The 27,469-nt window shown below is 48.5% G+C and overlaps 11 protein-coding genes across 11 annotated transcripts; 4 read left to right on the forward strand and 7 right to left on the reverse strand.

Annotated features, from left to right (window-relative positions):
- Positions 1-73: 73 nt before the first annotated feature.
- K444DRAFT_620769 (uncharacterized protein) lies at positions 74-1,207 on the forward strand. Its single transcript, XM_024881776.1, has 3 exons — positions 74-469; positions 533-1,005; positions 1,088-1,207. The coding sequence occupies exons 1-2, from the start codon at positions 80-82 to the stop codon at positions 962-964; spliced, it is 822 nt and encodes a 273-aa protein (XP_024728587.1). The 5' UTR covers positions 74-79; the 3' UTR covers positions 965-1,005; positions 1,088-1,207.
- On the reverse strand, positions 916-2,955 carry K444DRAFT_669419 (FAD-binding domain-containing protein; the record flags this gene model as incomplete). Its single annotated transcript, XM_024887526.1, has 8 exons — positions 916-1,005; positions 1,088-2,006; positions 2,053-2,284; positions 2,337-2,378; positions 2,430-2,528; positions 2,580-2,721; positions 2,776-2,792; positions 2,844-2,955. The coding sequence occupies 7 exons, from the start codon at positions 2,953-2,955 to the stop codon at positions 1,238-1,240; spliced, it is 1,413 nt and encodes a 470-aa protein (XP_024728588.1). The 3' UTR covers positions 916-1,005; positions 1,088-1,237.
- A 506-nt stretch (positions 2,956-3,461) lies between these two features.
- Positions 3,462-7,547, reverse strand: K444DRAFT_574360 (uncharacterized protein). Its single transcript, XM_024877433.1, has 3 exons — positions 7,375-7,547; positions 6,858-7,321; positions 3,462-6,756 (listed from the first exon to the last, which is right to left on the reverse strand). Exons 2-3 carry the CDS (start codon positions 7,145-7,147, stop codon positions 3,822-3,824), a joined length of 3,225 nt encoding a protein of 1,074 aa, XP_024728589.1. The 5' UTR covers positions 7,148-7,321; positions 7,375-7,547; the 3' UTR covers positions 3,462-3,821.
- Positions 7,548-7,790: 243 nt separating this feature from the next.
- On the reverse strand, positions 7,791-10,112 carry K444DRAFT_602124 (vacuolar protein sorting-associated protein-like protein 33A; the record flags this gene model as incomplete). The annotated part of the gene is made up of 3 exons (XM_024878714.1): positions 7,791-9,559; positions 9,776-9,971; positions 10,035-10,112. 3 exons carry the CDS (start codon positions 10,110-10,112, stop codon positions 7,791-7,793), a joined length of 2,043 nt encoding a protein of 680 aa, XP_024728590.1.
- A 717-nt stretch (positions 10,113-10,829) lies between these two features.
- Positions 10,830-12,592, forward strand: K444DRAFT_647706 (histidyl-tRNA synthetase; the record flags this gene model as incomplete). The annotated part of the gene is made up of 3 exons (XM_024885369.1): positions 10,830-10,884; positions 10,931-12,159; positions 12,212-12,592. The coding sequence occupies 3 exons, from the start codon at positions 10,830-10,832 to the stop codon at positions 12,590-12,592; spliced, it is 1,665 nt and encodes a 554-aa protein (XP_024728591.1).
- Positions 12,593-12,732: 140 nt separating this feature from the next.
- Positions 12,733-14,056, reverse strand: K444DRAFT_620773 (putative ubiquitin-conjugating enzyme E2 W). Its single transcript, XM_024881777.1, has 3 exons — positions 13,672-14,056; positions 13,463-13,613; positions 12,733-13,369 (listed from the first exon to the last, which is right to left on the reverse strand). The coding sequence occupies exons 1-3, from the start codon at positions 13,717-13,719 to the stop codon at positions 13,101-13,103; spliced, it is 468 nt and encodes a 155-aa protein (XP_024728592.1). The 5' UTR covers positions 13,720-14,056; the 3' UTR covers positions 12,733-13,100.
- K444DRAFT_620774 (calcium/calmodulin-dependent protein kinase 1) lies at positions 14,032-16,400 on the forward strand. Its single transcript, XM_024881778.1, has 6 exons — positions 14,032-14,496; positions 14,667-14,718; positions 14,766-14,973; positions 15,026-15,182; positions 15,234-15,619; positions 15,667-16,400. The coding sequence occupies exons 1-6, from the start codon at positions 14,490-14,492 to the stop codon at positions 16,120-16,122; spliced, it is 1,266 nt and encodes a 421-aa protein (XP_024728593.1). The 5' UTR covers positions 14,032-14,489; the 3' UTR covers positions 16,123-16,400.
- A 393-nt stretch (positions 16,401-16,793) lies between these two features.
- Positions 16,794-18,407, reverse strand: K444DRAFT_669425 (uncharacterized protein; the record flags this gene model as incomplete). Its single annotated transcript, XM_024887527.1, has 2 exons — positions 16,794-17,875; positions 17,925-18,407. 2 exons carry the CDS (start codon positions 18,405-18,407, stop codon positions 16,991-16,993), a joined length of 1,368 nt encoding a protein of 455 aa, XP_024728594.1. The 3' UTR covers positions 16,794-16,990.
- An 869-nt stretch (positions 18,408-19,276) lies between these two features.
- On the reverse strand, positions 19,277-21,016 carry K444DRAFT_574371 (ubiquinone biosynthesis hydrox). Its single transcript, XM_024877434.1, has 2 exons — positions 20,795-21,016; positions 19,277-20,746 (listed from the first exon to the last, which is right to left on the reverse strand). Exons 1-2 carry the CDS (start codon positions 20,979-20,981, stop codon positions 19,443-19,445), a joined length of 1,491 nt encoding a protein of 496 aa, XP_024728595.1. The 5' UTR covers positions 20,982-21,016; the 3' UTR covers positions 19,277-19,442.
- A 132-nt stretch (positions 21,017-21,148) lies between these two features.
- On the reverse strand, positions 21,149-25,078 carry K444DRAFT_620776 (putative DNA topoisomerase 1). Its single transcript, XM_024881779.1, has 6 exons — positions 24,829-25,078; positions 24,259-24,488; positions 22,582-24,174; positions 22,290-22,532; positions 21,787-22,236; positions 21,149-21,737 (listed from the first exon to the last, which is right to left on the reverse strand). Exons 1-6 carry the CDS (start codon positions 24,878-24,880, stop codon positions 21,597-21,599), a joined length of 2,709 nt encoding a protein of 902 aa, XP_024728596.1. The 5' UTR covers positions 24,881-25,078; the 3' UTR covers positions 21,149-21,596.
- Positions 25,079-26,160: 1,082 nt separating this feature from the next.
- Positions 26,161-27,467, forward strand: K444DRAFT_602140 (putative ATP synthase subunit gamma, mitochondrial). The gene is made up of 4 exons (XM_024878715.1): positions 26,161-26,290; positions 26,342-26,901; positions 26,951-27,084; positions 27,131-27,467. The coding sequence occupies exons 1-4, from the start codon at positions 26,238-26,240 to the stop codon at positions 27,254-27,256; spliced, it is 873 nt and encodes a 290-aa protein (XP_024728597.1). The 5' UTR covers positions 26,161-26,237; the 3' UTR covers positions 27,257-27,467.
- The last annotated feature ends 2 nt before the right edge of the window (positions 27,468-27,469 follow it).

Below are 27,469 nucleotides of genomic sequence, written 5' to 3' on the forward strand. Positions count from 1 at the left end.
CGAGATCCACAAGCGAGGCGGCAATTCAAAGAATTCCACAGCCTTGTCATTTTCACACTTCACTTCGGCAGCTACGACAATGAGCGCCACTAGAGCCATCCCTCTTGATTCCATACCATCAAGGGTGAACAGTCCTCGAAGGCTGCCGGATACGAGTAGTTCAGCAACATCAGGAAGTGCAGTGACCTCTCCTCAGTCACCAAATGGAAGTCAGGCTGTCCGCCAAGTGAAGCAAGTGAGTCTCACAGATTCGAAGGGGAAGACTCTCTGCACACAACTTCATGTCTGCGCCTCTTGGATCAGGTCACATCCTCTCCTTTCTATCGGTGGACTCATCATCGCTCTTGTAACTCTATTCTTGGGGTACTATCAAGCACGGGCAGCGAACATTCTCACCTCGGAGGGCAATCGCCTTGCCGGAACTGCCCTGGATTACACGAGATATCAAACTTGGTGCCAAAATTTGGATGTGGGTTGTTCCAAATTAGCTCGAGAAGCTATTAGACAGACACTAATATCCTTGGTATGATAGAAAGTGTCGAATTATACTTGGTGTCAACAGCACCAAACACCGGATACATTTGATTCCGCGTTCAAGGCGAATCAAAGAAGGAACCTCCATCAGCCCTTGCCTTTGGTTAAAAGAAACGACCAGGCCTTGATGGACTGCAGCAATTATGGTTTTGGAAAAGCGTGGGTCAAGCTGATGGCTATGTCTTTAGCCACGGTCTTCGTGACTTATTCTTCTGTTGGTTCTTGTATATTTCTTGTTATTATCTTCACACACTTCAAACGAACATTTTCACCTCGGTGGCATCAACACTCGGCCACAGCCCTAAATCTGTTGATGAAGTTGGAGTTGGGTATTGATATCGAACCTAATAGCAGAAGTCCGTTGTTTAAGGCGCTGTCTTTGACCATCCCTGGGGTAGCGATACTATTATACATAACGATGAACGCCTGATGTGCGTGATTGGCTCGGGTATGTTGATTTGGGTCTATGTGGTATGTTCCATCCACCCAATTTCAGTGTGCTCAAGACATATGTGAGACACGCGCGCTGACTTCTCATACTCATTGCCTGTAGAAACTTGGGGTGATATATATTTCAACACGAGGCGGCTGATTTATGCTTCAAGGATCGGTAATAATACTGCAGATAGATACTATATCAATGTCTCATCACTTGCTACATGTCTTCCCAGCGTACCTCCGACCCAATAGCTGGTGTGATTAGCTACTCCTCAGCAGGAGGAATTGGATACCACTTGTTGAACACAAAATTCGGATCATACTTCCGCTTCAATTCCCTCAGTCGGGGATAGTTCTCTCCATACGCGTCCTTCACTTTCTCTATGCCTCCTGAGACGTTGAAATTGAAGGTATCCTCACTTTTCGGATCTTTCTGCTTCTTCGAAGCTTTCACCTTATCAGTTATGGCCTTGACCTCCTCCCTGATCACTAAATTCGAGACCGAATCATCGTGATTTGCTTCCATGACCACCAAGATGGTTTCGGCGCGGGATCTGTACGCTGTAGCAGCTGGATCGACGGCTGCAGATGCCCTGTATGACCGCAGCTCAATTACGACTTTCGAAGGAGTAACAGCTTCCCCATATTTGTTCAGAAAGGCGTCCAAATCATCGATGAGCGTTTCGACAACTGCTGCGTCGAAAGGTGATGTTAGAGTAGCATTGCTCGAGGAGACCCGATTGTGATTTGGAGCCATCGCAGGCATTGGATCCGTAATTTTTGTGTATGGCTTCATTGAGGTCTGATTCACGAAAGGTTCAAGTGCAACAACTGGGGCTAAAAACTTCTTTGCTTCTTCTTCCGGCCCGTCATAGAACATTAACACCAGCGGATGAACCTTGGGCTGACCTGGAAATCTCGCGAGTGCTATCATCCAGACAAGTTTTCCATCTGCGGACTCGATGTCTTTCCGCAAATCCTCGATGATCCCGAGCAATTTCTTGCTCTTGTCCGGAGAGAAAGCGATGATTCCACTACCTCGAATCAGCCTTGAGAGTTGCATCGGGGAAAGACACTTACAAGAAAACATCTCCCTTGTGCTCATGGATTTTGTAAGTGAACTCCGTCACCACACCAAAGTTCGATCCACCTCCTCTAATACCCCAGAAAAGATCAGGGTTGGATTTCTCCGATGCTTCTACAACACTTCCATCCGCAAGAACCACCTTTGCAGAAAGCAAGTTATCGATCACCATTCCGTGTTGACCGGTCAAATAACGGGTTCCTCCTCCTAACGTAATGCCTCCGATTTCTGTGGAAAAAGGGGATTAGAACTCAACTCAGAGTTAAATGAATAAGCTCACCCGTCTCGTTGTTTGCCCCAAAAACAGCCACATATCCCTTTTCTACAGGCAATTTAGCTGACACAGGTCACCAAAAAGGCGCGGAAAGATTACCTTCAAGCGGTTTCTCCAGATCAGCAGCGACACACCCACCCTGACCGGTAACGCTCTTCTTCTCAATGTCAATCTCGACCTTCCTCATCTTCCTCAGATCTAGAACCATCAATATCAGCCACTCTACAACACCAAGCGAACAGAGCTCACCAATCACAAGTCCACCACTAGTAGATGAAGCTCCATAATGACTATGTCTACCTGCTGCAATTGCCACGTCCAAGTCCCATTTCTGAACATATTTCAGAGAGGGAGCGACATCTTGGTCGGTCTCACAGAAGATGATGATGGCCTGGAAGATGGTTAATCACAAAATTTAAAGGAGGAATTTCGGAAGATAACCTACGGCTTCTCGGATCCAAGCTTTGTTTCATCTATCGAGTGCAGCTCGATACACGTCGTCTGGAGTCTTACCCTTGATGATGACTTCACCCTGTACCGCACCCTTCAGCTCCTGAAAAGCAGCTTCGGGAAGCAGCTGCTGTTTACGGCTAAAAACTTTGATATCTTGAGCATTGGAACCCATTTTCGAGTGCTGGAACTTTTAAGACGGTTGCTGGAGTTTTGTCATACTGTTTTTCCCACGGCAAGCCATATTTATATATCGAGGAAGGGATCTGAGCGTACTTACTCCAATACCTCTTGTCTATCCTCCGCCTTCCATTGCGGTGTAATTATGAGATGTGTTTGTGATATCTTATGTCAGAGATGGTGGTGATTGGCAGGTGATCGCGAGGTGTGCGGCTCGCTTCGAGGATGACTGTGAGATGGCTCGTGGCGATCGAAAATACCGGACGGGGAATGGTTACTTCGTGGGTATGGTCGTTTAGAGAAGTACTAGTGACCTATCAAGTCCTACCTCGTGTTGCGTATATACACTTTGTTTATGGTTTTACAATCCTGTACCTCTCGAGGTACTGGCTTGAAGCCCACTGGGAGTGTGATCTTTTCTGATTACTGTTGAAATTTCATCTTACTGTATACACTCCCTCAAAATTCAAAAGGAAGCCTCCTGACTTGAGAATAAGGTCAGGATCCTTTCCGCCATTTGATGTCCTCTCTGCTGTCAGTCTCTGGATCCGTTGCTGCCTTGTAACCCCTTAAGTTTGCTTTCCACTTCAACTACGAACCGGCCCACTTGAGATGTGAATGTGTGCATACCACGTTCGTCCATCACGTCTGAGGAGAACAGAGAAAGGTTACGGTAATGCATTATTTTCATTACACGAGTATATGCTCATCACCCCCAGGACCCTCTTCACTGGCCATTCAACCAGTATGCAAATGCAGTTGCCCCAACCTAAGAATGCTCCCGAAGCAACGCCATGCACCTTGAGTGACCGATCATACAATACAAATGCAAGCGCAACCATTCGATAACCAAAAAAGAAGTTAAATATCCAGCTCAGAGCCTGAATCCTCAGCGTATCCACTTACACCTCTCTTCGCTCTCCTGTCCCTCCTCGAAGGACTGTCAAGCAATTCCTCTGGACCAGGCACGCTTGGATGCTCTTTCTCGTACACGGCTCTGAAAGCCAAAGCGTCTTTATCCCATTGTCCAGCTTTCACGTTGTATTCTGCCATCGCAGTTGCGTAAGCTTTCTTCTGCACGTCGGCCTTCTCATTGTAAGGTCTCTTCTCGACCTCGGAAGCTTCTTTCCACATCTTTGTAACCATTTTCTTGACTTCGTTGGGAATTGGCTTTCCCTTGCCTGGTCGTCTGCCTTCTTCACACTTCCTTTTGGCTTCCTCCCAATTGTCTTTGCTGTACATCCTGTAAGGGTTGGCGTAATTGTTTGCTGGGCGCCAAGGTCGATCGCCAAGCTTTGCGTAAATGGCATTCCAAATTTCAATTTCGTAGGTTTCGAGGCGTGCTTGTTTTGGGTCCTTAGGGCTTTGGACAGCCTCGGACTTTCTCTTCAGGCCTGAGTCCTTTGGGAGAACAAGCGGTTCGGGGATCTGGATGGATCCGATCATGGCTTCGAGTACCTCTGATGCGGCTCTCAGACCAGAGATATATGCACCGTGCACAGTGGCGGGGTGGGTGCCGCAAGTATGCTCACCAGCAAAGAAGAGATTTCCGATAGGTTTCGCCATGACTTCGTAATCATCAGGTTGGAAGTTAGGTCCTGTATATGAATAGCTACCACGAGCGAACTGGTCCTGACCCCATCTAGTCACAACTGCTTCGATGGGATTGGGCACCTTGGGCCCAAACAATGTCCGCAAGACCTTCGTAGCTTCAGAAATGAGAACATCGTTTGGTGTACTTTCTGTAGAAAAAGCTGCGTCACCGGCCATGAGGGCCAGAAGTGTTGGCAGACCTGTCGTGTTGGTGCAATTGAACCATTGGAAGAAGCGACCTCTTTGTGTGAAATAATCCGTCTGACTTAAGCTGAAGCGATTGGCAGGATTTCGAAGAGCGCCAAAAATGTCTCGACTCTGGTCCCAGAAAGCTTCTTCATAGACCAGTACAACCTTATTTAAGATTCCGAAGCCGATTCTTTGAATGGGCCCCATCTTCCAGTCAGGTAATGCAGGTTCGAATAGAATGCTGTGTTGCTTCAAAACCCCCAGAGGAATTGTGGAGACGATATAATCCGCGTCGACGGCAGTGCCATCCTCGCATTCAATCTTTGATGGTGATCCCGTATTTTCAGGAGCGTAGGTAATCTTCTTGACGTTGCTCTTTTTCTGTACAGTCAGGGGCTGAGGGCAGTTGAGAAGACCCCTGGGAACTTGTTGATAGCCACCAGTAACCATAGTGTGCTTGCCCTCCCACTCGTTGCCAGCATCCAGATCCCAACCTCCCAAACTTAGCTTGTTGCAAGTGATTGCATTGCTGTACTCCAGATTAGCGACATGCCAATTGATCAAACGTAGGTCCAGAGGCGTAAAGTCGACAATTCTCGTATATTGGCGAATGGCTTCGTCAAATACTGATCCAAGAGTTGCATATCTCGAGTTGACAGCAGTCTCGAGATCCAAATCTTGTTCAATACCCACACCTGGTCGTAGAAGCCAGCCGATCTCCTTTGCTTTGTACGCAGCCGTATGAACAGCAGGTATACCTAGCTCGAGATGAGCCCGACCGGTAAGCCTGTCGGATGACACGGGAACCATCTGCACTTCGGGAGTGCGCGACGCCTTGTCGTTTGTCCCGGCTGGTGGTGCACTGGTTGGCGCGTCCTCGACTTCACTGATGGTCTTTGAGCCTTCAGAGCTGACGTCTCTGCCCGCGTCGAGAAGGTCTTTGTCTCCATCAACGGCAGCAGAAGTGGGAATCTTGAACTTATACTCGCTGACTCGGTCGAGTATGTAGTTGAAAAGCTTCTCAGCAAACTGATCTCGGTTCATGTCTACCGGTCTTCCGTTCGCATCATAAATCGTAGTGTCCGGTTTCAAAGCATGATATGGCAAAGCGAGTTGACCTCTGACAATAATATTCAAAGGATTACCGCGATCAAAGCCTGTGATGATCATGCCACCCATTTCTGCCGTATGTCGGTTTCCGTATGCAAGTGTGGGATATTTTGGTTTCGAATTGAATGCACGAGAATACACTCTTCCGCCGATTCGGTCTCTGCCCTCCAAGACAACTACTTGTGGAGGATCTTCACCCTTCTCACGAAAGCGATCTTCGAACTGAGAAAAAAGAGCTTCGAGTTGTCTTGCGCAACCCAAGCCGGACATACCAGCTCCAATGATAGCAACAGTCTTTCGTTTTCGCTTGCCACTCCGTTGTTTCTTGACCTCCTCTCCGGTTGCTAGATGCTCCAAGCAACCATAATTAATATAGCCTCGTCGCACAAGCCATTCATGGCAGACGCTTGCAATGTCAAACCAACGAGGGTCCTTTGCGCATCCAATGGCCTCGTCTCGCTCAACGCCGATCATGGGATTTCGTGTCCATAACCTCAGGATGCCGTTTCTGATATTGAGATAAGTCGTGACCTGTTGGTGAGTGATATGTTTACGCAACATCGCATGCTCCTCGGGATGTAAGCTGTACGGGTTCAGGCGTGACGATTCTGCAGCTGCAATGCATTGTCTCGCATATTCCGAAGGCGCGATATCCGTTGGTATCGAGACCTTTGGACGAATGTCGTATTTCTCGCGTCGCTTTCCTGTATGAGACGCCACTTTCGCTGTTTCTCTCGAGCTGGGATCAAACCCTGTAGGAGACGTCCCTTTACTCGATATCGATGAAAGGGCGGATGAGCCATCGTCGATGTCTGTCGTCATGGATGAGGCCATGGAGTCGCGAGCGCTTTCAGGCCTGAGATACAAGCTGCCATCGGAAGCGGGCTTACGATGACGCTCAGCTCTGCAGTAAGGAGGTTAATAACTCGAACTTGAGATTATTTAAGTACTTTCTTGACCGAGGGCTGAAACTTAATTTGCGACAAGGAAGGAGCGACTACATACGGGATGCTATTGTTGAACTTTTGATCCGTAAACCTGGCACGGGGTCCTGGTCCAAAGGGGCTTTTATAAGGGACGTTTTCACCAGGTGATTCAACAACAATGGTATGATGTTGTTGTTCAACTATGTTGATAGAATCACCAAAGGGGGAGTTTGACATGGCACTCGGGGTAGACGAGTCTCGGCCCCCATTCGAGGACTCAAATATTGAAAGATGCGAGTCCAGTTCTTGTAATCCCATCAAATTGAGATCATCACGGAGCGGCATCTGAGTGTCCATTGTTGCTGCCATCTTTGTAACCTTGGGTCTTGTGACTTTGGCTGATTGCTTCGAGATATATCGGCCGTCGGGCAGCGGTGGGGTCAGCGATGCTACTCGGATTTCCCATTCGACTTGATATCACTCATCCATAAGCCCGCCCCCTCGAGTATCATCGAGATGTTTTGTTAATCGCTCCTCGATAACCTGGCCGAGCTTATTAGCGACCCTTCGACTGACTTGATATGGATATAATGTACCACCACGTGTAATCGTCTCACCTGGCGCATTCAGTATTGACCAGTATCAACCGTATGTCCAATGCCGAGTCTTATGTGAGCTTTCCAGCCCGGTTGTCGTCGCTCGCAAAGGCGATTAAGATATTCGAAAGCTCGAAAGAATTTGGGGGGCTGGTCGAGTCGTACGATTGTGAGATATCAAGCCCTTCTTGAGATCCAGCGAGAAGATGCGCCGCCAAAGCGTACCGGCAGCTCACGTGCCGGTTCCAATTTTTGACGATGCCTCTTTCGACGTAGCATTCAACTTGCATTATTAAGTCGATAGGGGGTTCATAATTCTTTCATGAAGTGATTTCACAGTCATTTGGTGCCTTTTATTACATTATTATTTTCGAGGTTTCTCGAAGTGAAGTGTGCCACGGAGTGCTTCCCAGCTCCTACGATGCTTGTGCAGTATTCTTCCCTAAGGAACCCTTCTCAATCGCCGCATCCATCATTCTATTCCCGCTGATAATTGATGTCGTGCAGATGATGATTCGCTTTCGTGCTGGAGTAGAGTTATTAGCATGCGAAGTTGAAAGGGGGGAACTGAGCATGCCTTCTTCTTGTTTGGCGATGAATCTCAAGGCCGCAATTTCCGTAAAAGTTATGCCACCCAAGAATACAATAAAAACGACCTTCTTCTCGCCACTGCCAGTAAGGAGAGCTCGCGCCTTCACAGCCTTGTCTTCTCCCTTCTGAACTTCATCAAATGTTGCGCCTCGTGCATGCTTCACTGCCTCGTCGAATCCCCGCCATCCTTGTGAGGCTCCACCAGTTGCCACCCCAGCCGCGTTATTCGCATTACCTCCACGAGTGATAGAAGTTAGATATTGCTTCTGCAGAATGCTCTGAACCAGGCGCACTGACAACGGCGCATAGCCGCTGTACACGTATGCGATATCGTTCGGATCGTGTTCATTAACTTCATCAACAATTAGACGAAGCGCTTTCCGTAAATATGTATAATTCGTCTTGGCCCCTGCGACGGCCCCTGCCCCAGTCATCGGAATCATCGCCGCCATTGGTGAGCTTCTCGAGAGGAGTAACTGCAACTTTTCGAGAGCGTCTAATGTAAGCAGATGTTGGTAGCCATAAGCTTGCAAGATCATCTTCTTGAAGTGCTCGAGATGGCTATGCTTTATGCCCCCAGATATGCAGGACTCTAAGCACAAAACTCGCAGTACTTCTGAGAGAGGGGCATCCCGAGAAATGAGCTCTTCGATTGCTTCGTGTTGTGATGAAGGATCGGCCCCTGCGGCTAGATTCTGCTGCACCTCAAGCAATCTGCTGAATTGATCGGTTCGTGTATGCTTAAAAATCTCCTCTGCCAGCGCAATATGTATCTTCAAGCTTCGCTGTTCAGCCTGGTACCCCGGAAGCTTGTTCACAAACTCTCTCAACTCTGCCGTCGTTTTTGTCGAGTGTCTTGCGTCAATATCATTCTGAAGTCGCCTAGCTACTTTGTTCAGCAAGCTCTTAATAATAGCAAAATTGGTGTCTCTGAGTTGATCGTAGAGTTTATCGGAAGAATCCAGGGTAATTCTTTGCTTCTTGGCTTCGACCGGCGCTGTACCCACAGTCTTTGAGGAACCTGGCGCAGGCTGTGGAACGGTGCCTACGATCGAAGAGTCCACATCGGCTTGATTATTTTGAATTCGCACCACTTCGTCGACCAAGCCCTCGTAAGTTAATTGTGTGAGCAGAGGAGTGGCATAGTCGACCTCGCGATCGATAACGATCAAGCTTTCGATCGTAGTACTCGGTGTTAGGCCGAGTTTACTCGTCTCGTTCGAATCTTCGCCAGCAATCAATTCTTGTCGCATTCTTGCTAGTAAATCTGCCAGCCTTTTCGCATTGTCTCCTTTTCCAGTGATTCGAGGGAAAAGGCCGTGCTTCTGCTGGATCAGCATCAGAGCACGTGCCAGCACGAATGTTGGCGTGGGATCTCGATGGAGGTATAAGTCGGAAAACGAATCTTCCAATTCTAAAGACAACAAATCTTTTTCCAGAGGAAGGAAGTAGAGAGGAAACTCTGAGGTAGTGGTATCTCCTAATACACCCGCCTCCTCGAGAATCTTTTCCGACACAAGAGTCTTTCTTGGAACCCAGAATATCGAGAATTCATGCCCCGTCTGGCTCTCTCGCTGCATACGTTTTATATGGTCTAGATGGTGTCAGCACGTAATGGCAGCATCACTTGCATATGGAACAGATGGAATTGACACTATTAACCGTGCTGTGTTACATGATTTATTCATTTTGGGCTCAAGACTGACTAAGTAGAGTAGAAGAAGTATTCTACAGAGTCTACTTTAAGAGCCCATTGAACGTTGGATCATCAGAGAAACGGACAGGGAAACTGTTCTCAAAAATGACATACCAGCAATGGATTGGGCGTGCCTTGCACTCTCTCCTCGAGCTACGAACACAACATTTCGCTGGCTGACGTCCGCATTGCCATTCTCCAGGAAGAACAACTTGTCTACGCCGTATTCCTGAAGGGTCGAAAACTTGACGAATAGGTTTATCGGGCCAGCCAGACCCCTCTCAAGTACCAAGTTCTTCTTTCCTCGGACCTGTAGGTCGGACAGGTCAGTCGCTGCCTGGCGCAATCATAGAGAATGGGAGCCCTTACTTACACCCTCGAGTAAGTACAGAAGATCCTTCCGTGCTTTGTCTTTAATCTGGTCCGTATTGAACCCAACATGAGGAGCCATGGTGAGCTCTACATGTGGGCGCACGTTGATTGAGATGCGAGACCGATGAGAATGAGAAGAAGGCTGTGGGGCGGAATCGAGCGCAGCCAAGGCCAGTGTCCGCCTAACCCTATTTGGCAGTGTAAATTGTTCAACACCACCCTGCAACATTGAACGGCTCCTGTTATTGATAAAGCTACTTACAATGCCTCAGAAGCAGGAATATCATGAATTCAATTTCCCGACAAATTTATAAATTGGGTTTCCTACAAAGGTCACTGTTTGAGCCGGATTCCAGAAACAGAGGTGTCACGGAATTCCAGAGGCTTGAAGACTAAATGCCCAGAATTGAGCAGCAACGTAATCTCACTTTAAAAGTGCTACCAAATCTATACAATATTTGAGCCTTGTTAACAGAAATGTCGTGTGTAGATGACCTTGTCAAGCCTCACGGCGCTAATGGGGTTGCAGCCAAAATATTTCAGCCTCGTCGTCAAATCAAAACGACAACCCACCCATGACTCAGAAATTCTGAATATTAGACCCCACCCCTCGAATGCGACCGAGTTGGATGAGAAGTGAATGAAGACTGTTAAATCTCACCTCCTAAGATCTGCGAGATCATTAAGACCGTCACTGGCCATTTCAAGATCAATCACGTTTGCAAAAGCACGGATTTTATTCACAAGTCCTCGAAATTTCTCTATCACAGCGAGGCGGAAAGAAGACGACCTCGCCATGGCCCCCAAAGGCCAGAAATTTGAGCTGAAGACTCCCAAGGGGACTAAGGATTGTACGTTTGCTTCTCAATATGCTAGCCCAAGTCTAACATAGACCAGGGGAGGGCAAGGACATGGTAATTCGAGACAAGATCTTCTCTACCATCACCGAAGTCTTCAAGCGCCATGGAGCAGTCACAATAGATACACCAGTCTTCGAATTGAAGGAGATTCTTTCAGGAAAATATGGCGAAGACAGCAAACTCATCTATGACCTCGCGGACCAAGGAGGGGAAATATGTTCCCTGCGATACGACTTGACTGTCCCGTTTGCCAGATGGCTGGCTATGAATCGAGACGTCCAAAATATCAAGCGGTACCACATCGCAAAAGTCTACAGACGAGATCAACCGGCAATGACCAAAGGCAGAATGAGGGAGTTCTACCAGTGCGATTTCGACATAGCTGGTGTTTACGATCCCATGCTGCCAGACGCCGAGATCGTACGGATTACGACTGAAGTTTTCGAAGGACTGGGATGGAATGGGCGATATACGATCAAGCTCAACCACCGAAAGATATTAGACGGGATCTTCGAAGTTTGCGGTGTACCAGCAGAGAAGATCCGGACTATTTCATCTGCGGTGGACAAGCTGGACAAGCTGCCTTGGGAGGAGGTGCGCAAGGAAATGACTGAGGAGAAGGGTCTTGATGGCAGTGTTGCAGACAAGATTGGCGAATATGTGGTCCAAAAGGGACAGAAAGACCTTCTCAGCAAGCTACTGGCCGACCCCCTACTTACCGCGAACGAGTCTATGAAGGCTGGCATGGCAGAGATGGGACTATTATTTGATTACTTGGAAGCCTTCAATTGTCTGGACAATGTTTCATTCGATTTGAGCTTGGCACGTGGACTGGATTACTATACCGGTTTAATTTACGAGGTTGTCACAGAAGGTTCAGCACCCCTTGCAACGACATCAGCAGCCACAGCAGCGCCTCCCAAAGGTTCGAAAAAGCCTTCTGGTGGCAAAGTTGGAGCAGACGTCGATGAGGACCGATCATCAGATCCTAGCGTTGGAGTTGGTAGTGTGGCAGCTGGTGGACGATATGATAACCTAGTCGGAATGTTCTCAGGCAAGAACCAAATACCTTGCGTAGGAATTTCGTTCGGTGTTGACCGAATTTTCTCCATCACCAAGGCGAGAATGGCGGCAGACAAAAACTCGGAATTGGTCAGGAACAATGAAGTCGACGTCTATGTGATGGCTTTCGGCGGAAAGGGGTTCACAGGTCTCGTGAAAGAACGCATAGCCATATGTGCTACCTTATGGGAAGCCGGAATCAAGGCAAGTCTTTGTTAGTCACGATCAATGAAACTTAGCTAACTGAAATTTCCAGGCTGAGTTCTTATACAAAGTCAAGCCAAAGCTACCCAATCAGTTCAAGGCAGCAGAAGTAAATGGCGTACCAATGGCAGTCGTCATAGGCGAAGACGAGGTTGCCCAAGGCAAAGTCAAGATCAAGGAGATGGGTCTTCGAGAAGGCCACCCTGAGAAAGATGGTGTCTTAGTCAACCTCGCGGACCTTGTACCAGAGATCAGACAGAGGTTGAAGCGGAAGACAACTCTGGATCAGCTAGCGCAGGAGGCAGAGGGCTTGAGAGTAGTCGATGGGATCAAAGGGGAGCCTGAGAAGACAGAGGATGTGCCTGAGACAGAAAAGCCAGCACACGAGTCACTATTGTCGCAGGAAGCTATTGGTGCTGTGCCTGCATCGTAGGCTTGTTCATGAAATAAATGACTTCAAAATGTACAAATAGCTGAGCATAGCACGATTCTGCAGCGTATTACTTCCGGATCCAATTTGCCTTTATTGCACGACTTCGAGACATGCTTGATTTAATTCTCAAATATAAATACTCCCCCTTTCTTCACCATCACTGGAATGGGTTGTGATCATTTGAAAACATCACTAGGAATCAGAATGTGTGGGAGAGTCCACTGAACATATCTGGAATCCGAAAACGCATTCTCTATGCACACCTTCGCTGTAATCATCCAGACGCCGCGCTGTAATGCCATCCCAACCAAGTTCCCAGCTCGCACTCATCCGTCCGTATGGACTCTCAAGTCCTCTCATATACCAACACCTCGAACGCCCTTAATCCTGTTCTGATTGAATTGCGATCCATCCTATGCCCCACTGCCAATCTCTCTAGTCATCTAAAAGAACCATGCTATAATATTCCATACCATCCTCTCTCTACCCAGGTGATCAAGCAGCTTCCTCAAACCGTATTGTCATGATAATAGAAATCAATATCCCTCGGCCGCCTCCTGTTGTTCGCCACAAACTGCTGGTCTCCCTCCGGCCGCTCGTTCTTCGTGTTCCCAGTCAACATGCTCTGCAAGCTCATGCATATGCTCTCCACATTTTGCACGGGTGACCAGCCTTGTTGGCCGAGGAGATCAAGACAGATGATGCCGTTTGAGTAGATGTGTGGGTGCATGGGTATTGGGCGGTCAGGGCAGAGAAGGAAAGTTACTTCTGGGGGTTCTGGGTGGGATGTTAGCTAGTGGTGGGGTTGGAGGGGCAGAAGAGGAGAGCAGAGCAAGAAGAGTGAGTAGCTAGGAGAAGGCAAGTACACACCAATAGGATATGAAGGGCTGAACTTAAACTTGAGTCTGTATGTCTGGTTCAGGTAAATAGGGTTGCTGTCGAGGACCTTGATGTCAAGCAGCCATTCTTGGAAGTCTTCTGCCTTGACGAGCGAGATTCCGGGTGGTAGTTGGCCATTGATCTGAGAGCACAAAGGAGAGTCAGCACCATAGCTTTGACTTGGGGATGTATGCCCATACCTTATTCAGTTCCTTGGACAGACGTTTCGACGCGAAGTTCGCCGCCATGACGGCCTTGCGGTCTCTTGTTTCCGGTCTTGTTGCGTAGCTGGAACGATGTTGCAAGGAGCTTAAATTGTCAAGACTTCGGTTTCCCAAAGAGTGGCCCGGCCTGATGCAGCTTTGGAGCCCAGTTCTGAATGTGAAAGCCTACGGGAATATTCGAAGTTCGGAGGTTGAAGCGGATGGGAATCGTTTATCGATAGGCTCTTGACCACGTCCACGTCGATAGGCTCCAGCGGGCACCCTTCGCGTCACAGGGGCCGGGCATCAAAATCAAATGGCCGCACAGGGCTGGGCAGAAGCAAAATAGGAAAGGCACTTAAACTCCTTTGTATCAAACTCAACAAGAGCTACTTGCAGACTTTAATCGAGTCCTCAGCGGCTTGAAAGGCAGCCAATCATTGTCACGTGAAGGGATCTGCAAGCCCCTTTAGCTGAGCCACCCCTCCATAGCTGCGGCTGACTGCTGGCAAGGCAGACCAAACCACTGAGTAATTCCTTGGGAAACTATTTATTGTTGTGGCATCGAGTCTGCGAGTCATTTCTTCTATTCTCGAGCTTGCACTTCCACAAGGGCTCGTATATCTTCCTACATACATCGCGCACGACAGCCTCGCACCTTCAACCCCACTAGGTCTCACTTCAGGAGCTTTCCAACTCGACTCAGCGCAGCTTCTGTGCGCGTGAGTTACAGTAAATCATCTGTACCAGGTTGCAGATTGAGAGCCACAAAGGGACACGGCAATTGAGGTTAAGAACCATAAGAGGAAGCCACGATGAGTTGTAAGTTCAACCCCGCCTCGTCAGTCGGCTCACAGCGCTCTGTCGGTGCAGATCTGTATTAGCAGATCAGAATTACACCTGAAGAGCGCTGGACGTTCTCATATCTCCTCATATCCACACCCTCTTAACGTTCTACGGACATCCTAACATGTCGTTCGCTCCTCTTCAAGTCTCCAACATGCTCAACAAGCTTCACGGCCAACCAGAGAGCTATGATAAGAAGTATGCCCCCCGGAAATATCTTGAAGAGCATGCTAACAGATAAGCAGGTCAAGATATCGGTTTGGTCGAACGCTCGGCGCAGGCACATATGGCATTGTGAGAGAGGCAGAAGGACCAACAGGAAAGGTTGCCGTGAAGATCATCCTCAAGAAGAATGTCAAAGGGAACGAGCAGATGGTCTACGACGAACTCGAGATGTTGCAGCGGATGAAACACCCACACATTGTCAAGTTCGTGGACTGGTTTGAGTCGAGGGTGAGATTTGGTTTCTTTATTCGGGCAGGCGCTGGCTGACATATTAATACAGGACAAATATTATATCGTCACACAGTTGGCAACTGGAGGAGAGTTGTTCGACCGCATCTGCGAGCAGGGGAGATTCACAGAAAAGGATGCCTCGCAGACCATTCGGCAAGTCCTCGAAGCTGTGGACTACCTGCACAATAACAATGTTGTCCACAGAGGTAAGGCATTCGAGCCGAAAATTATGAAGTCTTTCTAACTAACAATCAAAGATCTCAAACCCGAAAACCTACTTTACTTGACCGCTGCTCCTAATTCTGATCTCGTTCTCGCAGATTTTGGAATTGCCAAAATGCTCGACTCAAAAGACGAAGTCCTCACAACTATGGCTGGTTCTTTTGGCTATGCAGCACCCGAGGTCATGCTCAAGAAGGGCCATGGCAAACCAGTAGATATGTGGTCCCTGGGTGTGATCACCTATACTCTTCTCTGTGGATACTCTCCATTCCGTAGCGAGAACCTCCAAGACCTTATCGAAGAATGCAACAATGCCCGAGTCATCTTCCACGAGCGGTATTGGAAGGATGTCAGTGACGACGCAAAGGATTTCATTGGCCATCTCCTGCAACCAGGTCCTGATGATCGGTCCACCAGCAAGGTACGTCTAAATTCTCTATTTTGTTAACCACGCTCACACCTCCACAGGAAGCTCTCCAGCATCGATGGCTCAGTGGACGCACTGCCACGGACCACAATCTCCTGCCAGAGATCCGCGCGTACATGGCAAAGGCTCGTCTTCGCCGTGGCATCGAGATTGTCAAGCTTGCCAACCGCATCGAAGCACTCAAGATGCAAGAAGACGAGAACGACGAGGTGCCAGGCGAATCTGATGTCCCCGCCGATGCCAAAGCTGCCGCGGGTGCGGCTCTCTCTGGCCAAGCTGGGCAAGAAGTCAGACCCGGACTGGGTAGCAGCAGTTCGGCAGGCAGTGCACCAGGTGGTAAACGGACACTTAGTAACATTGCCAAAGGAGCGATTTTCAGAGAAGTCGTGCTAGCGAAAGTCCGAGAGATGAAGGAAGTCGAGAAGCAGTTGCAGGTGGAAAAGGATGCCGAAGCCAACGCCGCCAAGCGGAAGAGCTGGACGGGTGAAAGGTCATAGGGTGGTTTCATTCATTGTCGTTGTGCGTTGATTTGCCAGTGGAAGGAAAGTCGATACCCGAAATAGGGAATGGTTGCGCGCCTGCTTTTTTCACTGCGTTGATTACATACTCATCACAGAACCTCTTTTACATAGCGAGACTGGTTTGGTTTGGGGGCCTGGTCAGGATGAATGGAAAAAGTCAAAATTCTCACAAACCTTTCCACTCATTGAGTATACCCATTTCAAGAGAACCTCAAACAGATTTTGCCTCGCTTGTGCAAATATCTCTTATTTCCTACCCTCCCCAAGCATCCTATCATCCTGCCCAGGTCTCTCACTGCTATCCCCACGCGTCTTAGGCTCAGGAATCACGCATAACGCTTTCAACTATCACCGTCAAGGCTCACAATCCAGCAGGCAGATCAACGCTCTCCTTTAATCAGTCCTAATCTTGTGGCCTTAGACCGAAATCCTCGTACCAACTCTTCTCCAGAACTAGAAACAGGTCTACCAATTAGATATCTTCAAATGAGATGTAAATCAGATGCGCGAGCGAGCTTCTCCTATAAAGGGGGCCAGGCGGTGGTTCCACTTATGAGGTCCCATTTTATATATTAGAATTACCACCCTATAATTCATTTGTTGCGAGATGTCTATGGCAACGGCTCAAGTAACATCCTCAAGAAGTGGGGAAATAGACTGGTATTATTGTGCGCTAAACTACCTATACACATCTAAGTAGAGAAAGCCTCCCTAATTCGAATCTGGTACAATATTACCCTTACAAGAAGCCACAAACGAACACAATCTAATCCATCCTCTCTACTGTATCGTTGAACTTTCCACACGAAGGGAAATTCACACCAGCAATTCGTCAAAGGAGAGTTCAAAGACCCTCCTGAACCTCACCCAACGCCTCCTCACACAAAACCCGATACCTCTCCCCATCAAACCGCTCTCTCTTCCACCCTCTCTCCTTCAACCTATTAATGCGCTCCCTCAACTCAATCTTCATCACCTCCTCTCTACTAAGACCCTCCATCGCGCCACTCGCCTCTCTGCTCCCCTCAAAGAAAGCACCTGGGAGATTGGAACGTCGAGTCTTTCTAATATTGGAGAGGATAACGATTTGTGAGTGGATGGACGTGACGTGGTAAGCGAGTTGTTTTGAGAGGGCTGTAAGTTGCGTGCGGTAGCGGGTTATGGATTGGGCGAGGAGGTACGAGGAGAGCGTGCAGAGATCTGGTTGGTCATTTTCTGGTGGGACAGGCACATTTTCTCCTTCTGCTGATGGTGGCCGGGGGAAGGCATCGATTATCGTTTCTTCTAACGAGAACTCTGATTCAGATGGCACGGTTAAGCGTTTTGCGGAGAAGGAAACTTTCTTCTTCATGCGGAGGATGGAAGGAGAAGTAGATGAGACATAGGTAGGTCCTTTCAACGGAAGCGGAGGCGAGGTCTCGGCATCTGTGGGTGAGTGTGGACGGGAGGACGTAGAAGTGGTCGAGTGTTGAGAGAACACTGAGTCCACTGAGGATCGAATGCTGGACGATACTGAAGAGGCGGATCGCCGGGTAGTATGCATGAGATTTAGATCTGCGGAGAAGGCGGCGTATTCTACATATGACTCTGCCTTCTTGTAGAAAGAAAGGGCTTCTTGGAAGAAGGGCAGCTTGTTGCTGGAGTGATTGTGAAGAGAGCGGGCGGTCATTTCCAGGGAGCTCGCAGTGAAGAAACAGAGGTAGATGGAGTATAAAGGGTGTATTTGGTTCTGGATGTTGTTAGATCGTGTGTCAAACACATTCTGGGCAGACTTCTACCGTAATGCTGTCGAGAATCTGTTTGCATCTCATTGAACAGTGCTTGTACTGCCCCTTCAGATAAAGGATCTTGACCTCCTCCATGACTGCTTTCCACTCCTCTTCAGTGTGTGGCACGATGATGAGGTCAGTGACAGGTGCAGGGCGACGTTTTCGTGTTTGTGGGATAGTAGGCGAGGTTGAAATGGGAGTTAAGGTCTTCGACGGATATGAAGTACCCTGAGAACGATTCTCTTCATATGGGTTCAGTTTGAGCGGTATCAACCGGACGCCCATGACTGGAGACGGCTTCTGACTGACAATAGCTAGGTCTTCGTTTGTGCTGCAGCGGTCACACAATGATTTATCTGCAGCTTGCCGAGAATCAAATATTCGTGTACTAGAACGCCGGCTCGGAATATTGTTTGTAAAACTTTTTGACAATGGATCTGAGCAGCTAGGAAAAAGTGAATATGAAGAACAATGGTGGAGCAGGACGGCCATTGTGATTGGCTCCACAACGAGTCAACTATTGAAGTCAGGATGAATGAGATCTGAAGCAACTGTATGTGTCAAGGTGGTGTCGGGGAATGCGTCTATTAATGTTTCTTTCTGATAGAAAAAGCAGAGCTGTCCAACCCCTCCACAGCTCGATTCCTTTTTGGGACACTTGTCCAGGTCTGAGGCCCTTGCAGCACATCGCTACCCAGGATCAGACGCCTCCACGAAGCCTCTCGGATCACTCGATGGCATGAAAAGGCCTCATGTCTGGATGTTTGTCAAATTGATCAGCCAAAAGTGGAGGTCAAACAGAACAATGACGGGAGCGCATGGATGAAAGAGTGCCCACAGCCCCTTGTCGATGCTGCGAGAAGGCGAGGTAGGGGCCTCTTTCGTTGCTTCGTCTGACTTTTCAGTGTCCGTGGGCTCTGTGCGCAATTGTCCGAGGTTCATCTGATCAGTGTGATCCGTCCCTGACGATCACAAAACGCCAAGATGGAGGCACTTGCGCACTGATGTGCAGGTGTAACGGGTTGCTGTCCGAGAGAAGGTTTCGCATCTGCACAAAAAGGGGGAAAGAACTTTTCACAGCGCATCGGAGGAGCGTTGCCCCTATTTTAGAATCCACGGAGTCGATTAATAAGACTCGCAACAAAATAAATTTGCAAAGCCACATTGGTCAGGGGCATTGACGCAGGAGAGAGATGCTCACAATTGCGGAGACATATCTCTCTCGGAGGCTGGCGGGACCCATACACCCGTCCGGTACTTATTCCGAGAAAGAAAAAGAAACCATGTCGAATGTCCTTCACTTGAAAGAATAATGGACCTCCAATCCTCGAACCAGGTCTTGTGCGCCCGTAAGAGGCTTCCAAAATGGGAGTCGCTGGGATCAGCGTGTGCGTAAAGATGCTCATCTCTCCAGTTCCCAGAAGCAGTGATGAAGAACTCTCCGAAGCGAGCAAAGGATGAACCGACAATGAGGATTCTGCCACACATCTTATCCTCCACAAGACGTCATTATCTTATATTGTAATGCTATAGTATCTTGACTCCAGTCCCAGCAGCTTGCGCCATCAAAAACGCTTTCAATGGACCCAGAGAGTTGATGGCCCTCAGCCCAATACTCCTCAACCCCACCAAAGGGCCACTCTCAACTGTATAAAGCTTGTGCAGCTTATCACATACTCCCAGCAGCATATTATTTGCTGCATATCTCTCCACATTATACTGCTCTAAAGACATTTCGACTCCAATGTCCTGGCCATGAGTGACAGCAAATTCGATAGTCTTTACCAGACTTTCAACATCTCCTTGCCCCTGGTTCAGTCCCTGACCCGCCAGTGGATGTATAGTATGCGCAGCGTCTCCAACGAGAGCGACACGTTCGCCGATATATGTGTCTGCATGACGTAGCTTCAGGGGGAAAGATGCTATGCTGCCTTCTTGTACACCCACCGCCTTCTGAGGAATCCGTTGCATATCAAACTCCGTGTGTTGTGCTCTCCAAGAGAACTCGTCGGCTTGGCCTGAAGCTTGCGTATGCATATATGCAAGGTCGACCGGTGATAACCTGAAAGCTGCATTGACCATAGCAATGAAGTCTTTTGGGCTCAGCGTCTTCAGATGTGCTGCCAGTGCTGGCGTAGTTGACCAAACCAAAGTGGAGTAGTTTCCTGGTAAAGGGAGCATTGCCACAGGGCCCGTAGGCAGGAATCGTTGGTATGCCGTCTTGGACGCATCTCCTCCCCATCCACTCCCCTCCGTCTCCAGCGTAGCGACAACCCCATGCCTTTCATAATCCCATCCTCGACTCTCAATCCCAGAAAACGCCCTCACAGGACTGTTTGCCCCATCTGCACCAACCAGCAACCTGGCGGCAAGTCGTCTCCCACCATTCAATTCTACCACAGGCCACATTCTCAAATCCACCTCCTCGCTCTCCTCCCCAAACCCAATATTCTCAACCCTCTCCCTGTCCATGATTTCCACGCCCCCCAACTCGTCAATCCTCTTCAGCAGCCCGGAAGTGAGATTAAGATTCTCATTCATAAAAGCAATCGGCCTCTCTCCCCTTCCAGCCTCTTTCTCTGCGTGCCAATCAAACTCAATCCTCGCCCCGGATATCCCATCCCAAACCTGCATCTCAGTGTACCCTTGCACTCTTTCCTTCTTCACATGTTTCCAGGCACCAATCGTATCAAGAAAACGTACCGATGACGGAGTGAGAGAGCTACATCGATTGGAGAATTGATTCGGGGGGAGCAAGAAGTCGCGTGTTTTGCTGAGATCTTGACTTTCGACCAAGGCGACTTTGAGGTTGGCTGTTGCAGGGGAAGAGCCTTGGTCGACGTTAGTCAAGATTTACAGTTGGAGAGAGGGGCACGTACGTAGAGCTGCCAGAAGACTGAGTCCTGCGGGCCCTCCGCCTACGCAGACCACATCGTAGATGGATGGTTTGATGGATTGTGTCACGGAGGCATAGCCTCGTCTTTGTCGTCGTAATTGATGGCTGCAGCTACTACAGATATAGTTCCCAAGCTGCCTAGTCCGGGCAGATGCTGTGGTAGGTTTCATTGTGCCATTGAATGACTTGTTCTGAGTGAGTTGTGTACATGGATGTAGCTGTTGAAATTCGGAAGGGCATCGGAAACGCACTTCGCGAGGTCACGTGCAGAGTAATAGCTCTGGAGGTATCTAGATAGGCACAATATCTGAAGAGGCAAAAGGATATAAGGTTTTTTGTGTTTTTCATCGATTTGCTGAAAAGCTTTTTGACTAAAGTACGTATGTGCATGTATGTAAACTTCCCCTTCACGACGTCTTATGTAAAATGCAGTGTAAGACTGTGGACTGAACCGAGCGGAAGAAAGTCCACCATGGAACTTTGCCCCCAGAGAACTAGCAATAGCGGACGAGCAGCAGTAACCGGTATTCAAGAAATCATCCTGAATGTTTGGTTCTGGGAGATCCCGTCCAGTCGCTTCTCCAAGTTCTCCGCCACCCGGCGTGCTAGATAATGCGATTATGCCTCCGCGCTCCTGATGTAAATGCAATGCAATTCAAGGAAATGATTGACGTGGGCTCAGGCCCTATACTAAGCGTAGTATTGATAACGGTGAAGGTGTGATGTTGTGATGACGCTGAGTGTATGTCTTAAGGTCGTGAAAGCTGCGTGACATTACCCAAGGTTTAGAATTCCCAATCATCTTCATCCTCGATTGATTCGATGGCCCAGGTGAATTTCTCACGGAGAGTCTTCGAAAAGAACTTCTCGATGGGAACGTTGAACTTCTTGGCAAAGACAACTGTGAGGCGTGGATCGATGTAGTTCTGGGAGAGGGTCAGTGGGTTGACTCGGATTCAGAATCGATTTACTTACAATCTTACTGGTGCCCAAGGCGACCTCCTTGTTGCCCTCTCGGTCTTCAGCCTGAAGCCTCATGGCAGTAATTCTCTCGTCAAGTTTCTTGATGTTCGCCTCGCATTTCTCTACAGATGCTCCTTTGCCTTCAGCCTCAACCTTTTTCGTCTTGTTTTCCTTCTTGAGCTTCTTTTCGAGGTCATCGGCAGCCGTTAAGCGTTCGGTCAGTTCCTTAACCTTCATTTCCTTTTGGCCATCGGCGACGAGCTTTTCGTTCTCTTTGGCAAACTTCTTCTCGATCTTTGTTCTCATCTCCTGAACGAGGAAGGCTTGGTGTTCGAGAACCCATTCTTGTGTGAGGCCTTCGTCCAGCTCGAACCATTCAGCACCCTTCTTCTTCTTTTGCTTAGGCTCAATGTCAAGGATCATCTGCTTTAGGCGCCATTGCTGGTATTGGAGGCCTTTGATCTATGATATTTGTCAGCAACGCCGATTTTTAGGGTGTTCAGTAGGAAACGTACTCTGTCTGACATCTTCTCCATTTGGACCTCGTGGCCGGCACCAACTGTACGCTTGTGGTTGCAAAGAATGGCAACTTTTCTGTTACAGTCATTATAGAGCTTGACTTTCTCCTGGATGGAAATGTTGGTATCCATGAGCTCCTTCAAAAGAGTTGACATGGTGAAGGAAGCGTTGTAAGTACGGAACACTTTGGCACTAAGACCAGGCATGTAATTCGTCAAATGCTTGTTGAGTTGGGTTGTCTAAGAGAGTTGTAAGCATAAAATTTATTGCGTGTAGAAAGGAGCTTACATTGAGACGGTCGAATATGTCGTCACCCTCCTTCTTAGGAGCCTTCTTGAAGATCCTCAAGTTCTTAAAGACCTGTTCGTCGACGATGAATTCTTCGTAAAAACGAATACTGTCCTTGCCCAAGAAGTCAAAGATGACGGTTTGTGGCGCCTTGAGTGTGACATGTTCATACTTAAGAGAGCAACAGCCAACTGTTTCTGCCTCATTTTCGGTATCTTTCTCGTTACCAGCACGCAACGCGAACTTGTCAATGAGATAAACGGCTGTAGCTCGTTGACGATCAGCCATGAGCTCGGCTTTGAGATCTTTGGTGTAGTCTTTTCGAATGCGATCGATGTGCTTCTTCAGCTCACGAGCCTTCTCAAACTTCTTGTAGTCACTCTGGCCCTTAATACTGCTCTTTGCAGCAAGCATGACATACTTGTAGGCGCCGTTGATATTCTCCTGCCACATAGCAAGCCAAGTAGCTTTATTGTCATGCTGGATAGCCTTCCACTTATGACCTTCCGGCGGGGCGGGCACAGTAGCCTCTTTGCCAATGTTGATAGTGATTTGCTCAGGCATGACTCTTTTCTTGACTCTTCCAGTTTTCGGGTGCTCACCACGGCCTCGGAACAATCCAGGAGGTTCGACACGGAAATTTCCCACCTGCTCCTTGCGTCCATCCCAAATGCAGGTAGTGTAGGGCGCCTCGACGAGGTCTTTGGCAGCTTTGTCGGCCTTCTTTTCTGCCGAGGAACGTGCCTTCTTCTCCTGATTCTTGCCATCGTAGTAGTTGAAAATAGGCTTGAAATCGAGCTTGGAGAAATCCTTGATAGAAAGTTTGTTTCCGTCCTTGTCTTTCGCGCCGCCAGTCTTCTTGACTTCTTCCTTGAAATCCTCAAAGAAATTCTTCTGGAAGGTGGGGTTTTCGACGTTGTGCGTAGAATTCAACATAGCACCAAAGAATCCAGCAATCTCCTCAGCCTCCAAAGAGAGAGTAACAGGAACTCCATCGTAGAGAAGTTTGACGTTCTTGGGAAGTGGCTCATAAGTTGGGGGAAATATAACACCATTGTGTTGCAGAGTCTCCCATTTGATGCTGTCATCTTCCTTCTTTGGCGCATCCCACCAGCGATAGACTTCCTCGGCGTCCTCGCTGTCGTCCTTCTTACCTTTGCCCTTTGCTGGAGATTCTTCAACTTTGACTTTGCCATTGGCTTTCTTGGTGGTTGACTTCTTGAGCGGCTCATCAGAATCAGACTCGGCCTTCACTCCATTTGACTTCTTCGCAGATGCAGTGCCGTTCGATTTCCGCTTCGCCTTGGGCTTGACGTCCTTTTCGCTATCAGACTCTTCCTTCTTTGCTGCCTTCTTTGCCTTGCTCTCCTTGGCACGTATTGATTTGGCTTCCTTCTCAGCTTTCTTCTCGATCGAGGCCTTTTTCTTGGCAAGCTTTGTTGTCAGCGGCTCGTCGTCCCCTGAGGACTCCTCGCCAAAAGCAGCAGCAGTGACCTTGGGGGGAAGCTTTCCTGGCTTCTTTTTGGCTGCCAATGGGACGTCATCATCGGAATCAGAATCAGCGGCCTTTTTAGAGACCCTTTGACGTTTGGCCTGGTGACATTGTCAGCATACTGCTGGCGGACTTGGAAGAAAAGTTTGGTAACAAGGTGACGCGGATCCGGGGAATATTCCTACCAATGGGACTGAATCCTCATCACTTTCGCTGTCGGCGTAATTTGGTGCCTTTGATGTGCTGGTGCGGGCCTTGCGCTTTGTATTGCCGTTCGTCGCTGGCTCATCAACGTCCATCTTGTCTTCCACTACGGGCCCATTCCGGACAGCAACTCCTGATGGGACGTGGTTGAACTTTGCATCAGCCTTGTCCATGGCCCTATCGACATCCTTCGAGATGTGTGCTTGTGAGACTGGGGTTTGAATGTCAGCTTCCATGCTGTCGATTTTGCATGTGGGTGTGGGTGTGGGTGCGGGTTTGTGTCGGGAAGGAAGGAGACAACTGAAGGAAAATTTGAAGGTTCGCTTGAGGCCTACAAAAGTGAATGTTGTTCGAAGGCTTTGGATTGAATGTGAGCTCGAGAAGGCGATTCCAGCACTCGCAGATGAACATCAATGCCTCTCTGAGATCCAGTAGATGATTCCGAGATGTGTGTGTTCAAGATTTGTAGCATCAAGCAATCAAGGGTAGGGAGTGTGGATGCGGCTCGGGAAAGGAAGGGTGATCAACCAGGGACTGAGAAAAGAACTCACCGCGGCCATTCGTTCTGGCGAGAGGGATATCGTCGTCCGAGTCCGAAGACATTTTGAAGGGGAATGGAGGGATGAGTTGAGGTAGAGTTGAAGGCGTGAAACGAGGGTGCGAGCTGAGTCGAAGTCAATACGTGGACGTATCGACGCGAAATAAATCGCCTAGAAGGTTAGAACCTGCCTCTGAGCGCGAATCCAAGCTGCACTGACGGAGCTTGGTAACGTGACAGCCCGCAGTTGCCGCAGGACCGGTTGTTGTTGAGTAAAAAGGCGTCGAAGGAACATGCGTGCCAGAAGAGTCCAAGTCGGCTCTTCAACATCTCTCAAGTACGCTAAGATTACTGTAGCGTTTTGCTTCGGCCAACCAGTGTGTAAGTGTCACGTGTCAACAACACCTGGGCTTCGGTTTTTTTTGTTGGAGACTTGGAGTACAATTCAGTTCTCGTTTTCCCGACGTCCTGAATCACAAGTTCCCAATCTACCTCTGTTCCATTCCTTAGTCTTACATTCGCATCCTGCTTGATTCAGCTCCACGTTGAATCTACTCTTCCCTATTTCAACCTTCTTATACTCCCCCCACCACCCCCTTCCATCATTCCTCCTTCCAACGTCCTCTCCCTCACTACTCAATCATGCTGACAAGCACAATCTTAGGCTATAGAGATCAGGCCTCGGACCGGAGGTGTGCTTTATGTATGACATTGGCTACATTAAACGTGTTGCTGAAAGAAATCGTGAGTAGAGTTGAGCAGACCGTTGACAGTCTTGTCATTTCCTTGCATATCCGTCTGGGTTTAGGAAAAGGGTCGGACACAGGATTTCTTTGCAATGAATGGGCAGCGGGTCAGTATGTAGGACCTACGTAAAGTTTCCGTGCCCGGAGCACTGAGAATGTTGAAGTGTATGATGCTCTGGATGGTGGATGTGAGAGCTTCTGTAGAAGGAACCGTAGCGTTTCCCAAGGAGTCCATTGGAACAGACATGAGAATGCTAAAGAGTTTGAAATCTTGAATCTTCCGTTCATGTGGTTCTACTTCAACAAAGGTGTATGCGCTTCTTCCGAATGGGGAGATCCGATTCCTGATCAGCTCGATCTAGTGCTCCCTAAGCCCAGTGTTGCGCATATCTCATAGCACTGCTGTGAACATAGCTGAGAATAGAAGGTGTCGGTCGATCGTCGGAAGCATCCACTATCGATATCCGTGAAATTCCAAGTTCAGTTTATGTTCGGAGCACAAGAAGAGAAATCGCTCAAACACGCGATGAAATTGCCAGGTCATGTGATTTTACACTAAAATCCAGAAGCTGCCGAATTCCCAATGAACCGACGTCCGAACTTCAACTCCAACCAGCTCCCACCATTGACGATTGAAGCTTCACCCAGCTTCAATCAATTGAACTCGTCGCTCAAGATGATGTTGTCTCGAGCTGCACGGCCAGCTTTGAAAGCTGTGGCACCCTTGCGGTAAGCTGTTTCAAAGCTCAGGAAGGAGAAGAATGCTAATGATCTGGGTAGAACTTTCGCAACGCTCCGGGAGATTGAGGACAGACTCAAGTCGATTCGTAACATCGAAAAGATCACGAATACCATGAAGATTGTGGCTTCCACGAAACTCACGAGGGCCCAACGTGCGATGCATGAATCGAGAAAGTACGGCCAAACATCCAATACCGTATTCGAGCAAGCCGAGACGAAGCCATTGGAGGGAGATGACAAGAAGACATTGATCGTTGTTGCCAGCTCGGACAAGGGCCTCTGTGGTGGTATCCACTCCGGCTTGACAAAGCGTGTCCGCAAAATGCTTATTGAGAAGCCAAACGCCGATATCGTTATTTTGGGCGAGAAGTGCAAGGCGCAATTGTCTCGATCGAGCGCCAAAAACATACAATTGAGCTTTGCTGGTATTGGGAAGGATATCCCTACGTTTGCAGACGCTCAAGCGATTGCCGACCAGATCTCTCTCCTCCCATCGGACTATGGATCCATCCAGATTGTCTACAACAAGTTCATCAATGCCACCAGTTACGAGGCTACCCCAATTGAGGCTTTCTCCGAAGAGGCTATTGTCAACTCTCGTAAGTTGGTTGAGCTGAGGCATTATATCCTGTCTAACAAAGTTGACAGCCAACTTCGCTGCTTTCGAAATCGACGACGAAGTCCTTTCCAACCTCCGCGAATATGCTTTGTCCAACGCTCTGTTCTGGGCACTCGCTGAGGGACACGCCTGTGAACAATCTGCCCGCCGTAATGCTATGGATGTATGTAGTACCGCCATTCCGAGAATTTGTGCTGACCCCAATCTAGAACGCTTCCAAGAACGCCGGAGATATGATCACCAAATACCAGATTCTCTTCAACCGAACACGTCAAGCCGTCATTACCGGCGAGTTGGTCGAAATTATCACTGGTGCGGCGGCTTCGGAAGAGTAAGGGGTTTGTGCATATGTAGTCTAGTCAAGAGTTTCTGGTCATTCCTGGCCTGATAGAGCCGATTTCATTCTGTATCAATGCATGAAAACCTAAGTTGAACCTCGAGATATTTGCAAAAAATATCAACACACGATCAATATGCGATTGGAATGGGATTTTGATTTCTACCTTTTAGTAACCGGAACCCATCGTTCTAACGTTTATGTTCTACGC

This window comes from Hyaloscypha bicolor, assembly GCF_002865645.1.
Source record: "Hyaloscypha bicolor E unplaced genomic scaffold K444scaffold_182, whole genome shotgun sequence".
Classification (NCBI taxonomy): domain Eukaryota; kingdom Fungi; phylum Ascomycota; class Leotiomycetes; order Helotiales; family Hyaloscyphaceae; genus Hyaloscypha; species Hyaloscypha bicolor.